General features: G+C 34.7%; 1 protein-coding gene across 3 annotated transcripts in view; it reads left to right on the plus strand.

Annotated features, from left to right (window-relative positions):
• The window catches only part of MIB1 (MIB E3 ubiquitin protein ligase 1), a 144,421-nt gene extending 131,435 nt beyond the window's left edge, over positions 1-12,986 (plus strand). For all 3 annotated transcript variants that reach the window (XM_019653864.1, XM_019653865.1, XM_019653866.1), the window contains exons 18-21: positions 1,163-1,241; positions 2,523-2,636; positions 3,890-3,990; positions 7,243-12,986. In XM_019653864.1, the coding sequence (XP_019509409.1) occupies positions 1,163-1,241; positions 2,523-2,636; positions 3,890-3,990; positions 7,243-7,383 (435 nt within the window). In that variant the 3' untranslated portion in view covers positions 7,384-12,986. The remainder of the gene's footprint in view (positions 1-1,162; positions 1,242-2,522; positions 2,637-3,889; positions 3,991-7,242) is intronic.
• The last annotated feature ends 3,976 nt before the right edge of the window (positions 12,987-16,962 follow it).

Raw genomic sequence — 16,962 nt, forward strand, 5'->3', positions numbered from 1 at the left:
AGATCTTCTTAAATAGTTCTCAAAACTTTCTACTCTTCCATATTGCTCTGTCTTAGTTCAGTTGTGCCCTCACCATCTCATATTTTAGAATTGTTCAAGGGTATACATGAATAAGGGACACGTAACTCCTCTCCCTATCTTCTGATTTGCTCTTTACTACCCTGTGAAGAAGGGTTGTTCTTTATCATTCAGATTTTATAAAAAAATTTGCAGCTCAGCATTGTTAGGTAATTTGTTAGTACTGGAGCTGGAATTTGAATCCAGGAATATAAGTACCCTGACCAACTATGTCTTACTGCTTTCCACTGTTACTGCAACTCTGTAAATTCTATGCACATAGCAAGGTATAAGTTGGGAAAGTCCATAGAGAGAGTGCATGCAATAGTTGGCTGTTTAGGGGAAGTCATAGGTAAGTGGTGGTCATCATTTTTGGACAATAATATTAAGTAACACAAGATGTTGGTAAATGTGAATGTGTGTCTGAAGGGAGAAGAATAGGTGAAAGATGGATGTGAAGCATGGGGTAAGGTAGAGGTAAAAAGAAGCCAGAGCCAAGGTTCAGAGATAGTTAAACACTCAACACTCAAACTAAATGGAGGTGAAGAGGAGGTCAAATTGAGGAACAATATGAATACATTGTGCAAGACTTCAGAGATCAGGAAGAAAGAATAGCCCAAAACTTTGGGCTCCCGCCAGGGTGGGGGAATTGACCAAGTCCTGGAAAAGGATGTTAGAGTTCCTTAGATGTAGGTAAACAGAAAAATTCTCCTTGGGATTTAGCAGTCTGGCTAATCTGGCTAGATTTTTATTAATATTAGAAATCTGTCTTACCTCAGTCATTTGTTCTTTTTATTTTTTTCTCAAAAGTAGTTTTGAAAAGGAAGAACTGGAGTCTACAGTCTGGTCTCCCTGATCTCAGAGTAAACGGAGTTCTTCTATTTCATGCATTAGAGCAGGTAGGGCTACTAAAGTGGAGATAGAACCTGTTAAGCGGTGTATACAAAGATGTGAAAACGAGTAACCCAGAGAGTAGAGGACAGAGAAGTGTGTGTGTTAAGTTTCTCGGGTTTCCTTACAGAGGAAATACATTTGGATACATCTAGTCTAGTTACTAGATTTCTCTGTAGATGTTCACGCTTGTGCTGTAACCTCTTTTTTATAGATTGAAGAATGTGTGGTATGCTCTGACAAGAAAGCAGCTGTTCTTTTTCAACCGTGTGGACACATGTGTGCTTGTGAGAGTAAGTAGCCTATAAAAAACTTCCTCGGTATTATTATAAAAATAGAAAGTGAAACAAATTATATCTTTGGTTTTGTTTGTTTGTTTATTTGTTTGTTTTTGATAACTCAAGCAAAAATGTTGGTGGGCCTCTAGTACGTTCATTTCTTTCTCTGTACTAGAATGTCACCTATTTTACTCCTTGGTCCTGAACCTCAGAGAAGATTGAATATGCTGTGTTCCACTAGGTCGAATTTTTATTTAATTTATATTAGCACAAAATGAGCTCTTCTTACACACAATAGAAATTTATTTCTAAAAATGAATATTGAAACGTTTCGTCTAGCCCTTTTTCACATGTAAAATCAGCACATTTTATTGTCTCTCTTGCATACTTTCCCCACTAAACCACCCACAGCAACCATTTAGGGCTATAATATCTGACCTTCTTAACCGTTCTTAACCTCTATGTCAAGAGAACTTAATAAAATCTTATCTTTGTGAAGATAATATTAAAATTTAAGAGATGTTTTAAACTTTGCTTTTATATATCCCTCTTGTTCTTTTCAAACTTATACACTGTTCATTATTAATATTCTCCCCTCCCCTTTGCTTTCTACATTTGTCAATGAAGGATTTAAACAAGTTTAAATAACTGGGCCCAAGGTAAAGCATGGTGTTTTATAAAATAGTTCAGTCAATAGGGGTTGATTTTTCATATACCTACTAACATAATATATAAATTGTATGGTAGATTTAATCTCATGGGCATAGATTTGCTTTAGCCTCATTTTTCTCATTCTGATAGGCAGCTCCTCAACGAGAGAAAGGATCAAGGTCGTCTTCTGTAACATTCTGCCACAAGTAATTCTGTGTTTACCAGAGACTGGTATAATGGCTATTATCAACTGTCAGAGTGCGCGTAGAAAGAGAATTCTGCCTTAAGTTAAAAGAGCTCAGGTTATTTAAGTTCATAATGCAGGGCTAGCAAAATTTTTCGGTAAAGGATCAAATAATAAATATTTTTGGTTTTGTGGGCCACATGGTTTTTGTAGTAACTAAACTCTTCCCAACTATTCAACTCTGCCATTTCAGTGCCCAAACAACCATGGACAATATGTAAATAAATGGGTGGGACTATTTTCCATTAAAACTTTATTTACAAACTAGGCAACTGCTCAGGTTAGGCCTGCAGGCTGTAGTTTATCTCAGTGTTAAATTTAAGTCAGAAAAATGAGCAGAGAAAGGCAATCCTCTTCTTATTCATGTTCTCTTTTGTAAGACACGTACTGTTATTTTCCAGACTGTGCAAGCCTGATGAAAAAATGTGTGCAGTGCCGGGCAGTAGTTGAACGAAGAGTGCCTTTCATTATGTGTTGTGGAGGGAAAAGTTCAGAAGATGCCACCGATGATATCTGTAAGTGGGTTTTCTTAAGCATTAGACTTCTCATTCGGACTTCCCTGACATCTCTTCTCAGGCATAGCACACTGTGGCCTTGTAAAACATAGGTGTATGCTTGAATTTACAGAGGACTAGGTAGGGCTTTGCTCATGTTACATTACAAGAAGCCTGACATACTTTTCTAGTTTGTGATATGATTATAGAACTTTAAATTTTAGTCTTTTATGAAACCTCCATCTTGGATATAAAGAATATTCTTGCCTAAAGGAAATTTGCTGTTTTTAAGATGAAGTTTAGTGTATCTTGGGGGAACATTATATTACAAATTATTTTTTCAGTTTATGCAAGTATTAACCTCATTCCTTTATCTAGCAGGTTTACTTAGTGCATTTGAGTATTTTATGGAATAGCAATAATTTGGGACAGAGTAACTGTAGATAAACTGAACTATATAACCCACTGAACAAGTGGAAAAATGAAAAGTAGATTATTTACCTTCAACCTTTTCAGTAATACAACTGTGTAAAAATGGTTTTCATCTTTGCACTAGATATAAATTGGATATCTTTGATTTCTTTGTATACAGATGAGGAAAACATTAGTGTAGCTACTTCTGCCAAGAGCTTTTTGTCTTTATCACCAATACAGCAGAATGAAAACCCCAGGGATAGGTTAACTAGAGTGAAAGACCAAGAATCTAGAGAGTATGAAAAGTGAAATAAAAAATTTCCCTCTATTTAGCAGATTACTGATCATGGCCTTTCTTTCATGGAGTTCCTCATCTTAGATCAGAAACAACAAGGAGATTGGGACTGAGGGAAGGAGGCTAGTTTTTTGTGTGTTCTCATAAACATCAAATAAGAGACTTTTAGATAATTATTGGGGCCCAAACTGGCTAAAATGCTGTGCTGCTTACCTTCTTGGGTTCGTACTGTGCAGGAACAGAGAACAAGCATAATATGTATTTGTGAACTTGTCAAAGAAGCAAGTAGCGTCTTGGAAAATCCAAAAGTCTGCATATAGATTATTGTCTAGCTGTGTTAAATATAATTAGAAGTTAATGTGTAAACCTGTTTCTTTTTGAAGATTATAAATAAAGGAGTATAACATGAATGTCACTACTGCATCTATTGTTCACATGTAAACAGTTTTTTAAAGAGGATTCTAATAGTAGCCTTGTGTTGTTAATAAAACAGCAGTAATTTTAGACATAAGAAATCATTGTTGTCAAAACAGTCATAACATTAAAATTTTTATCTATATTATAGCAAGTGGAAATATCCCGGTGTTACAGAAAGACAAGGATAATACCAATGTCAATGCAGATGTGCAGAAGCTGCAGCAACAGTTACAGGACATTAAAGAGCAGGTAATAATAATTTCTTCATGGTAAACAACGATTCTGAGTGGCATTTCATATTTTTCTAGAACACTACTGGTGTTTTCTGTAGTAAGCATGGTTCATATTAATGTATCACTTGTAGTATTTGAATATTTGCGGTAGGTAAAATCTGATTAAAAGATTTACTCAGGCACTTTCCAAAATAGGAAACACACAAATAACCAATAAACATGAAAAAGTGCTCAACCACATTAATAATTAAGAAATGAAAATTAAAACCACTATGAGGCACCTTTTGCCACCAACCAGACTGAGGGAAAAACTCATTGTTAAAAACTGTCAGTATCAAGTGTATAAGCAGAATATGTAGCAGTCATAACTCATAATGCTGGCGGGAATATAAGTATTTTACTAAAAAATACTTTGGAAAAATTTGCCATTATCTAATAAAACTCACTAGGGTATTGTTTGGGGATGCAAATTGAAAAAAAATCATACAGATAGTGTTTAAAATCAAGGATACTAATTCTCTTGGCTGGGATTGCTGGGAGGGGGCATGAGAGAAGTTTCTAGCGTATTGATGCTCTATGCATTTGATCAATTTGTGAATGTATATTAAACTGTACACTTCTGATTTGAGCACATTTCTGTATAGATGTGATACTTCAAAAAATTACATACATTCTTACTATAAAGAAAAGCAAGGGAAAGATAAATGCAAAATTCAGAATAGGGGTTATCAGTGAGAGGTAGATGGAAAGGATTGGGGAGATTGTGGAGAGGCTTCAAAAGCAAACTAGTGTTCCATGCTTTAAACTGGGTGGTGGTCATGTTATTTATTCTTTATATGGTATACATACCAACAGAAGTGTTCATATCTACTTATTTAATAAAAATTATTAATTTTATCAATAATATTTAATAAAAGCAACAATAAAATAAAGAAAAAAATAGCTAAAACTTGTAGGTATATGGTAAGAAAGTCTTTTTTTCCCTCTAACCTTACCATTTGACTGATCAATTAAATCTGACTTAATTCAAAGGATTGAGCTGCAAAGTGTGTTATTTCTTTAGTTTGGCAATCACATCAGTGTTGCCATGCAGCTCTTAAGAGTCATCACTCTTGTCTTTTCTATCTGAATTTATAAGAAAGTAACTTATTCAATAGGTAGTGACCCAGGTTAACTAATGACCCTTGTGAGACATATTTGTTAGGAATTTAAACAGCCATCTGAAAAGATGAAAACTGTATAACTGGGCCAGTTTTTCTTCTGAAATCCAGTACCTAGTAACACTAACAAGATAGGGAATAAAGATAAATATGGATTTACAAGTTCTTAATATAATGTAGGAATATTAAAATAGGAACACATTTAGTTCATTCTAGTGTAAAATAAAATATTTTTAAATTTTTGAAGCTTCTTAGAATCACAACTCGTTTTCCATAAGACACTTATAGAAAGGTAAAACTGATTTTTGAACACATCTTCTGTGAAAAGCATTTTATCTCCTAATTGTGAATTGAAGTTGTTTTTATAATGAATAATGATACTTTATTTTGGATCCTAAAATAATAATTCAGCTCTACATTTATGCACAGTTTACTATTCAAAGAAGTTTCTTCTTCCTTAAATAATCATTACCATATTTCATCACTAAAGTATTTAAACACTTAAAACAAATTTCATTTTCTGAGGAATGATGGGATTTATTTTTTTTATAAATTAAATTTATTGTGGTTTAATTTATTTTAAATTAAATTTATAGTGGTTAGTAAAAGTACATAGGTTTCAAGTGTACATTTCTATAATACATCATCTCTATATCACATTGTGTGTTCACCATCCAGGGACCCAGTTCTCCTTACAGGGACCCCTTCAAGGTTACCAAGAGAAAGCATATGAATAACTCTTTTTTTATTTTAAATCTCCAATCTTTCCATTACCCCAATGTGTGTGTGTGTGTCTCTCTTTCTTTTTGATCATCAATATTTAATTCTTCACTTAGACTCATGGATATATGTTACCCCAATGTCTCTTTAACAAACAAAAATTAATTTCATGTGCTTTTATTGGATATATTAACTCAAAGTAACTTAACCCAGGCTCCACAGATGTGTTTACTTTTGGAAATAAGAGTTGTTAATTACTTACATAGAACTCTTGAAATGTTAATGGAAAAGAAACTTTTAATGGCACTAAAAAACTGGTTTGGCTTTTTAAAATAAAAGAAATATGATTTTCTATTGCTTTGCTTCTCAGAACTTTTAAATAGATAAATGTGTAAATTTACTTTGGAAGAGTGGGATTAACAAGTTAGACTACAATTCCCCAGTGATTTCTGGTATTGTCAAAGTCGGTAACTACATATTCTCATAGGCTTCTTATTGGCTTTAGGTCTGGTTTATTACTCTGGACATTCTTGTTTAACTGTTTCATTTCCATGTTACTTGGGAAAAGTATAATTCAGAATGAAATATTATAATATGATAAGGTAGCATATGTTTTTATAAATATAAAATGTAAAATGTGTTTTGTGAATGAACAAGTGATTTCCTAGAGTGTTTCACAGAAGTATACCTGTCATACTTCTAAATTCTTCTGAGTTCATGAAGTTACATGTATTAATAGGTAACTAAAGCTAATTGTTTTTTACTAAGGGGATCTACATTAATACTAATGTGGTGCAACAAGATTTTTAAAAGCAAGAGGTCTGGGCATGTGACCTGAGTTCGCATTATGTCTTGCCTTGAGGAAGTTTTTAATCCCACTAAGCCTCAGTTTCCTGTTTTTTAAAGTGGGAGTGATAATAGCACTGAGAGACTGTATCATATATACCTAGCATAGTGCTTGGCATGTGTTCCTAGCAACTCTGTAGTGCTCCCCCCTCCCAACAGGCCTGATACATTGTGTTATTTTCATAGAAGAACAGCATAGTACCCAGAGTTGGGGGATCTGATCCAGTTGAATGGAGCCATTTTCATCCATTTTCTATTAGATTTCGGCATTTGCATTTTTTTGTTTTACATGGCATTTATTTTATGTAGTATTTGTTTTATGTAGTGCCTTTTATACTGTCCTGACAGTACAACCAATATTTCTATTTTATAGGGATGACATTTTAACTATTTAAAAATTAAAAAAAAAAATTTAAGCAACAAAAAATTATTTGACTAAAACAATAAAAGAAAATTAATGATGTCAGAGCTGTCACATGTTACACTTTCAAAAAATAAAATATCCCAGCACTTATTACTTTATTTGTTATCTCACACTCCAGACAATGTGCCCTGTATGTTTGGATCGCCTGAAGAATATGATTTTCCTTTGTGGCCATGGAACATGCCAGCTCTGCGGAGACCGAATGAGTGAATGTCCTATTTGTCGCAAGGCTATTGAACGAAGGATTCTTTTGTATTAACAAGCTCAGTGTGTTTTGTTAGCTAAGGTATTTGGTCATGAGCTCTTAGTAAGCTTTTAAGCTGGTTGGAGGTTCTAATGAATTAATTTTTAATATCATAGTTTCTTTACTAGAGCGTAATTAGACTATAAATGTACCAAAACAAAAAAAAACTCTACAAAACAATCTTTGAAGTCATGGGGGGGGTTTTTGTTTGGTTTTTAATTTGAAACATCAAATCCGTGTAATTCATAGGTAATTTACTTTTGGCTTCTAAGGGGAAAAGTCATTTAAAGATCTGTTATTTTTTGTTTTTATTGCATCTTCTCTTATGGTTTATGAATTTGTTAGACCTCATAAGATACACTTCCTTATGATCTGCTTTCCTTCATTTTATTATGATTTTATAAAGTGGGTTGACACAGGTACTCAGAAAGTTAATGCATCAAATAAATGAAAGGGGCAAGGTAAACCATTATGTCACATATGTTAAAGGAATATTGAAGAGAGAATTCTCTTTGTAAGATAACGTAAAGTTATCCAAATGATTGTTTCTGGATTCTTAGAGTAAATGGAAACATAGAATGAGAGAATAATGACTTCGCATTTAGCTTATTTTCTAGATACTAAAAGGAAAAGGAGATTTAAATCTGGTTGCCAGTTTCAAAATGACTCATAGATATGAAAAGGAAAAATAAACAATCATAATAGGGAACTAAAGGGAGGAAAATTATCCAATAAAAGAGTACTTATTAATTAACTGTTAATACTTGCCTTTCTTAATTTATACACTGTTCAGTTCAGCCAGCCTTAAAAAAAATAGTGTTAGTGAAAATTGTACCTCAGTTTTCTCTATGGTTGCTTATCCTGGCTTGATCTGCCCAGTGAAATGATATTCCCCTATTTGGCCTCTGAGGTTCAATTTAGTTTTTCTAATATACTGAATAGTGGTAACCCAGTGATCTGAGAAGACTAATGCATTATCCAAAGGCAGCAATCGTTTCTTCTCCATATCTATTAATTCTGACAGTGTTACTCATTCTACCTTCATCATAGGCCTTGCTTCCACTCTCTGATAGTATGGCTTACTATAAAGAAAACAGTCTCTCTTTATACCTACAGATGAGGATATTATGCAAACTGCCAGCAATATCCAAGACATAGTAAATAACCTAATAATAAATACTTACTTTAGAAGGAGTGACTAGGACATGTACAGAAATATATCTGATTACCTGTAGATTTTTTTATACTCAAACTTTGACTTTAGAGTATCTAATCATTTTCTGTCCTTTGAATGAGTAATCTTACAACACCCAGAATGAATGTACACATAAATAAGTGTTTTGGGGTTCGTTGCTGCTAGATTACAAAAATATCAGCTGTTTACAGTAGTGTCTACTATATATCATGTATAAACTTACTCCTAAGGGTAGTTATTTTTTTAGTAGTTTTTTCTTCCCCTTTGAATCTAATTCTTATGTCAGTTTTTCTGCTACAACTAATTTTGAAAGTACAAAGTCTCTAGCTCTCATAACATCATGTTTCTGGCTATTTCATGACTGCTGCCTTTGCAAGACCTGGTGAAAATAATAGTGAGCTTTGCTGGCTGATTTTGTAGTTTTGGTAATTTCATATCTGTGTTTAACTTAGTAACTTATCATTTAGAACAGGAAAATTTTTATAAATTTACATTTGAAAATTTATATCGACTTTACTCAGTTATCTAATGGGCCACTGAGGCTATTTCTTAAGCCATATTTTGAAGTTATGAAAAGAATATCTGACTGATGATGTTCACATAAAGAGACAGACTATTTTCTTTTAGGTTTAAAAATGGCAAAAGTCAGAGTTTTCCTTTTCTTCCATGCTATGGGCCACCCATCTCTTTTCCAGTAGATCAGCTGGTAAGGGGAGAGCACCTGGCTGACTCCTGCATAGTTTGGCCAACCAGAGAATCGTATGGTCTAGAGCTCTACTTTACTTAAACCCTTTTTATTTGTCTTCTGAACTGCAGTGCTAAAACATATATTCCTAAAAGGAAATTTCATCTCCCAGTCTAGTTTATTTCCACCGTATTAAAAATATAATAACTTACAAACTATTACAAAAGTCAAAATCACTATAATTATTGTGCTCTGTACTTGTGGATTTTCTGTATTTGTACCACTTTGAAATTTATTTAATGAATAGAACATATTTCTCTATTCATGTTTTCAAGCACCTAAAAATTATTTTAAACTTGTTTTGGGATTGTGAGAGAGAATAAGATTAAGAACTGAATTGTTTAAGTGACTTTCCTCTAACTGTGTGAAACTGCTACCTCTTATTATATATGTCTCAGCAGTACTTTCCCAATTAGGTATGTTTCCTTCTCATAGCTATGTATCATCTCTTTATCTTGTGCCTCAAAGAGCTTTTACTTTTCCTTAATCATTAAAAAAATAACAGACATGAATTCATTCAAAAATGTTATTTATTAGGCTTCAGGGGCTAGATATACAACATTGAAAAAAATGGTCAGCATCTTAGCACGTACAGAATTTATGCAGCCATTGTACATTTGAAATAACATAGACAAAAAGAAGAGATCCAAAGGTACTGATAACATTTCTTCCTAATGTTTCATAAGAGTTGTCATTAAGTAGTATTTGTACTCCCTCTTTCTATCCCCTCTCTCCTACCACATTTTCTCCTTTATTTTTCTAAGATTGTCAGCTCTGTTACCCAAAACATACAGACAACCTACCAGATGGTGCTATTCTAATTGTTTTTCTTCACATAATTTAACATTTTTACTGCTTATACTATATACATATTTAATTTTATTGGGAGCAAGAAGGCTTTTCAAGAGAAGGTCATTTTGTATTAGTATAGGAATATTATATTAGACAAGTGTTTAGTGTAGCTGGCCGAATTATGCTTGGTTATTTGTAATTTTCATTGCAAATTGACCAGCTAGCTACTAAGGCCTAAAATTAATTGTTGAAATGTTGAAAATAACTTTCTTAAATTTATATCTTTGATGGTTTTAGCCTGTAAAAACCATTTTAGCATATTGAAATGCATGCTGCTTAAGATTTGTCCAATTCAAATTTCAAACCTTGCTTCATTTTTACGTGGTAGAAATATGCTGTCTAGTTTATGTTGTTGCCCAATTACTGTTCTTTGTTTATTATGAATTTTGGACCCTTTTAGACTAGGAATTAAACTTATGAATTAGGAGAATTAATGATGGGGTAGGATTGGGAGGACAGTGGGGGGCTGCAGCAAATAAGAAAGAAAAGTCAATGTCTGAATTAAGAGGAAAAAGGGATCATGTAGATTTCTTTAAAGCAGTAAGCCCAGAGAGTATATTTAATTGAATAGTAAAAAGTGTCTTCAACCAGTTTTCAATGTAGTTTAATTGACAGTTGCTTTGTAAATTACAGGCTTTCATACAGCTTGCTTTGAAAAAACATGCAAAAGGAAAAGCACTTACCTTAGTGTCTAAAATATTTTATAGTCATAGCTTGTGTAAAAATTGAATTTTGGAATAGAATTTTTTTGCATTTTTTATTGTAAAAACACAACATGAAATTTACCATCTTAATCATTTTTAAGTGTACAGGTCAGTAGTGTTAATTAAATTCACATTGTTATGAAAAATTGAAACATCTTGAAAAATTGAAATTCTATACCCCTTAAACAACAGACCCCCTTCCACTCCTCTCCCAGTGAAATAGAATTTTGATTAAATATAAAAAGAAGCACCTGAATTATCTTAATTATTTGTGTTCACAAGATCTAACGTCATGGTAAACATCAAGTTACTAAAAATTTGGGGACAACAGAATTTCTTCCCTCCCTCCCAATTGTCATCAGTCATAATTGAGTAGGTTCTAAATGTCTGTTAATTGGAAGGGTTTGTGATTTTATTTTGAATCAGAAGGGAGAAACACATTTTAAACATTAAAATTAGGTTAGCTTTGAATTTGTACTAAATTGGGAAGGTAAAAGATTTTTTCAAATTATATGTGCCTTGTTGAAAATGTCAGTCTTTAAGTCTACTTGTAACTGTTTCAATTTTTTTCCTCTCAAAAAGCAACCTAATTTTATTTGCTTGACTATTATGATAGGAATGCTTACTGATATTACTTGATAATCATATATAGCCTTGGAACTTTAACATATACTTATATAACTATAACAGTATTATTAATTATAGTTGTACTTCTTTAAAACATTAAATTTGAGGAAAAACTATTCAGTGATGTCTTGTGTATGTTGCTTGTCTATAGTGAGGGGAAAAATCCTTTAGATTGAGCCTCAGTTTACTGATAAATGGTTAGTAGTGGGTGAAACTAGAATATAAAAATATGAACTAGATCGTGGAGCTGATGAATTTAAATTGTAAGTTGCTACATGGGCATTTTCTATCTTTTTCTGTCAAGAGTATTACTTTTCCAACATTCATATTTGTGACTAAGGAGGAGATGGAAACCCAAGATTAAAATTGAAATTTTTATTTTGTTGAGAATTTAAGCAGTAGGCACAGAAAGGTGACTTTGCCACATCAATTTGGTGCCTAAATCCATAACTACAGGTTATAATTGACATGTATAAAATGTGTAGGAAAGATAATATTGCTGAATATGTTCCTTTCCCTGTACAGTCTATTTGATTTTGTTTCATAAACATGACTTCTTTCCTCCAAAAAGCAAAATGGTCCTGTAATTTTCTATAAAATAAACAAATGTGCCATTTTGTCTGAAATCTATAATTTCAGGAAGCTATCGAAAGTTCTGTCTCAGGGCTTTTTAACAATTTAAGCAATTGTTGATTATATTTTGGAAACTCCATCTACATGGTTCTTCAGTGCCTTGAAAGAATTATTAACTTGGCAACACTTACTAAAACTTTATAGAAGGCAGTCTTTAGTGTGTGTGTATCATCATACACACGTTTCTAAGTTGTATTGCTTAGCTTGTGAAATAGCAATACTGTATGTGTGCTGGGTTAGGGTAATTCTTTAAAGGAAGTTTTCTAGATTTGCACTTGATACTTGTTTTTTAAAAAGTGATTATTTATGGCCATGACACTGTTACCAGAAAAGTAATTCTATGTAAAGTCGTTATGCAAAGACATGTATAAGTAGCATCTGGGAAGAGGAGATATAGGGTTCAAACAGTTTAGTTTGCAAGGAAGATCTGTTTGGTAAACACAGATGGTCTTCCCCTCAAATGAAAACCTTTTGTTCAAGTGATTTGGTTTAAAAAAAAATTGTTTTGCAGGGGTGGGGCTGGTCATGAATTGCATGTCATACTTATGCTAGTCTTACTTAGAGTGAATCCACAAATTGTTTTTAAGTTCAGTATGCTTTGTCATTCTAGATACAGTATATTTATTCAGTGCTAGAAAGCAATTTAATTGACTCATAGCAGTATTTTGCTTTGTATTTTTCCAATGGTTTTTAGCTTTCACTTGATTAAATTTAGAGTCTTGTTTGTGAATATAGTTTTTGTATGGCAAATGATTCTTGCTTATTAGCTCCTGTTAAAAAGAAAAATGCTTAGCAAGAGCTAAGCTTTTAAAAATAAATGCAAACATTTACCATTAATAAAATCGATGATGTAGTATCATAATGCTTTCCTCTGATCTTTTGAAACTATTCTTTATAGACATATGAATTTTGATTCTTAAGGCATTTGAAAACAAATCTCAGTGCACCAATCTTTCATTATTAGGAAGGAAATTATCATGCCTTTGAGAAACAAGGACATACAGCTTCAACTCAGTATAAGACATAGGTGTCCACATCTGGAAGGCTCTAAGTACAGCTGTTTACATTTAAGGTACCTCTATCTAAAGGGCCAAAGAAGCTTGTCGTATTTTAACACCCCGCCCTCTTTCAGGATTAAGATATATTGTGAAAGTAGTCAGAATAGGATAAATTTGATAGAAAATCAATTAGTCAGGAAGACTCAACTTTTTCTACAAAAAGTTTATTTCTCTTCTCAACTCAGATGTAGATTTCATTTTCAAGAGGTATGCATTTTATAGCAATGATTTATTTGGCTTTGTTAGCATTTTGTGACTAAATTAGTAATTGAATGGTTTGAGGGTTATTTTTCAAATAAATAGAAGCACTTATTTGTGAAGCTATTGAGGTTGTTTAGTTTTTGTTCAAAAGATTATGTGTATCTCAGATGTTTAAGAGGAAAATTATCTGAAACAAAATCTTTTTAAATTGTTTATTTGAAAAAAGCATATGTATTTCAACTTCAAAATTGTGAATTTATTTTTGGATAACCTCTAATTAACTGTACTTTGTGGTTTTTTTTTCCTGTTGCTGTATAATTAGATGCTTCATGGCGCAATAGTTTATTAAATTGAAACTCTGTATAGGTTTTTAAAATAAAGCCATTCTAGAAAATCTGATTTATATATTTTTTTATCATTTACTGTTACTCATCCTTCACAGAAGTTAAAATTATTTGTTAGACTTATAGCATAGCATTTCCTAAACTTACTGACAATGAAGACTTTTAATGGTTTAAATGGTTTCCCTTTATAACAAAACCAGTTGAGAAACTCATTTTATTTTGGTAAGGACAAAAAAATGATAAACATAATATGAAAGTACAATCTAAGACAAGGAAAAGAGACCAATTACCAAGTCAGTGACATATCAATGAGACTGTGGGGCAATGCTGCCTTTGCACTGATGCTCTAATCAAATGTTATGACTCATGTTCTGGGTGGCCCTCTGTACCAGGCCCTTGCATTCTCAGATACGGCAGCTTTCTGAGAGGCAGATTGTTTTAAATCAATATAAATATTATTATATTTCTCATGTTTAAGAGCATTACCCTCCCTCCCTCTCTATTCTTTATTTCCACAGAACACCAATTTATGTCTTGAGTTTGGGAAAAACTTCTGTAGGTGAAGTTAACTCTGATTTAATAGGAAAACAGAATCAAATCGGAGAGCCTTTGATTACTGACCATGGCCAAACTATACTGAAGAAAGACAACGTTCAGAAAGATTATATGCTCTTAATATGTATGTTTTAGTACAGAAGTATTGTATTAGTTACATATTGCTGCTGTAACAAATTGCCATGAACGTAGTGGCTTAAAACGATAGACATTTATGACCTTACAGTTCTGGACGTCAGAAGTTTGACATGAGTCTACCTGGGCTAAAACCAAGGTGTTGTCAGTGCTGTGTTCCTTTCTGGATGCTTTTGGGGAGAATCCATTTCTTTGCTTTTTCTAGTTTCTAGAGGTGGTCCTAATTCCTTGGCTCCCTTCCATTCTTCCACTTCTCCACTTTTTTTTTTTTTTTAAGATTTTTTTATTGGGAAATTGGGGGAATGGGAACAGTGCTGGGGAATTGGGGGAAGGGGAACAGACAAGTTGCTGTCCTTTTGTTCTTCATTCTAGTTGTGGAGGACGTTGCTTCACTGGCCCAAGTTGGCACCATCATCGCGCTCTTCTCTGGCGAGGCAGATCGGTCGCCGGCTTCTGGACGGCCGCTCACTGCGGCTGCTGGCCGCTCACGCTGGCTGCTGGCTACACACGGTAGCCCATGGCAATCCACTGCCACAGGGGCTGCAGCCTACACCATCGCCAGCGACTCATGGCAGCCCAGCTCCAGGTTGAGCTGTTGTTCAGCATCTTAGCTGTAGAGGGCAGTGTCACTGGCCCTCATATGTGGGATCCGAACTGGGGCCCTCTGGCGTCCCAAGCCAGTTCTTAACCATCGCGCCACTCGGCCGGCCCCACTTCTCCACTTTTAAGGACCCTTGTTACAGCATTGGGCCCACCTGGATAACCCAGGTAATCACTTTATTTCCATTTTAGTCTATGAGCAACCTTAATTCCATCCACCTGCCACCTTTAATCCCTTTTGCCATAGCATAATGTTTGTAACGTAACATAAAGTAATGTAACATACTCAGGTTCCAGGGATTAGGACATGGTCATCTTTTGAGGGGAGATAGTGTTATTCTGCCCACCACAGGTAGAGATGGGAATTTCAGTCTGTATCACCAAATATCCTACATGTGGAAAAAATTTTCTCAACAGATTTAAAGAACTGATACAATTTCATTGAGAGGTTAATTTAAATCCACCAAAATTAACAGAAGTGTTATGTAGGCAGTTCCTAGTTTATTGTGAGATGAATCTCAAAGTAATTTGCTCAAAATTTGAATGTTTCCAGAAGAAAGTGTTAATGATATCCCTGGTTTATGAAAACGCTGGTATGTTACATGCTGTTGGAAGATTCCTGATTCTACAGCCTAAGATTCTTATTTCCATCTTCTTTGGGCATATTTGAATAGATAGTCAGGCTCTTCAAACCTATTATGTCCCAATCTTAAATTGACTATTTCTAATATACTTGTGTTAATACTTATGTCTCTTTTCTTTTTTTTTTTTTTTGGGAAATTGGGGAAAGGAAACAGGCAAGTTGTTCTTCAGTCTTAGTTACGGAGGGCGCAGCTAGCTCAGCTCCAAGTCCAGTCACTGTCCAGCAGCCCATCAGTAGCTCACGGCTGCTCAGCTCAAGGTTCCGTGTTCAATCGTGTTCAATCTTAGTTGTGGGTGGGCGTAGCCCACCATCCCATGTGAGAGTCGAACTGGCAACCTTGTGCTCTCACCAGCTAAGCCATCCAGCCACCTGTTGGCAGCTCAGCTGCGCTCAGTTCAGGCATAGCTCACTGGCCCATGTGGGAATCGAACTGGTGACCCTGTTGCTCAGAGCTCGCGCTATTAACCAACTGAGCCACTTGGCCGGCCCAATACTATTATCTTATTCAGTTTCTTAAACTAGAAACTTCAATCATACCTGACTGCTTTTTATCACATCTAATTATTTGCTGGATGCTCTTATTGCTTGTATGGCAACTACCCTGGAATCCAGTCCTCATCTCCAGTCTCACTGATTTTGTCAAGGACTCATCCGCTATTGGATAATTTCAAAAGCATCATCCGCTATTGGATAATTTCAAAAGCATCATACTTGGTCTCACTGTGAGAGCCACTTCCCACTTCAATCTTGCCTCTATATTAACTCAGTAGTTATCCTTTAAAAACAAGTTTGGGCTGGCCAAGTGGCTCAGCTGGTTAAGAGTTGGCTTAAGAGTGTGAACTCTGAGCAACAAGGCTGCCAGTTGGATTCCCACATGGGCCAGTGACGCTGCGACCAAGCTGAGCTGTCGCTGAGCTGCTAACAAGTGGCAGGATGGCTCAGCTGGTGTGAGCACGTGCTCCTAACAACAAGACTTCCTGTTCGATGGTGGGCTGTGCCTGCCTGCAACTAACACTGAACTTGGCACCTTGAGCTGAGCTGCCGCCCAGATGGCTCAGTGGATAGAGCATGTGCTCCTAACAGCATGCTGGTTTGACTCCCGCATGGGATGGTAGCTATGCCCACCCGAAACTAAGATGGTTAACACAGCATCTTGAGCTTAGAGGCCACGAGCTGCCGATGGGAAGCCAGATGGTGACTGGCGCCCTCCACAATGAAGATTGAAGAACAACAACTTGGCTGGTCCCCTTCCCCCAATTCCCCAACACTGTTCCCCTCCCCCGATTCCCCAATAAAATCTTT

Source organism: Hipposideros armiger, unplaced genomic scaffold, assembly GCF_001890085.2.
Source record: "Hipposideros armiger isolate ML-2016 unplaced genomic scaffold, ASM189008v1 scaffold_209, whole genome shotgun sequence".
Taxonomy (NCBI): Eukaryota; Metazoa; Chordata; class Mammalia; order Chiroptera; family Hipposideridae; genus Hipposideros; species Hipposideros armiger.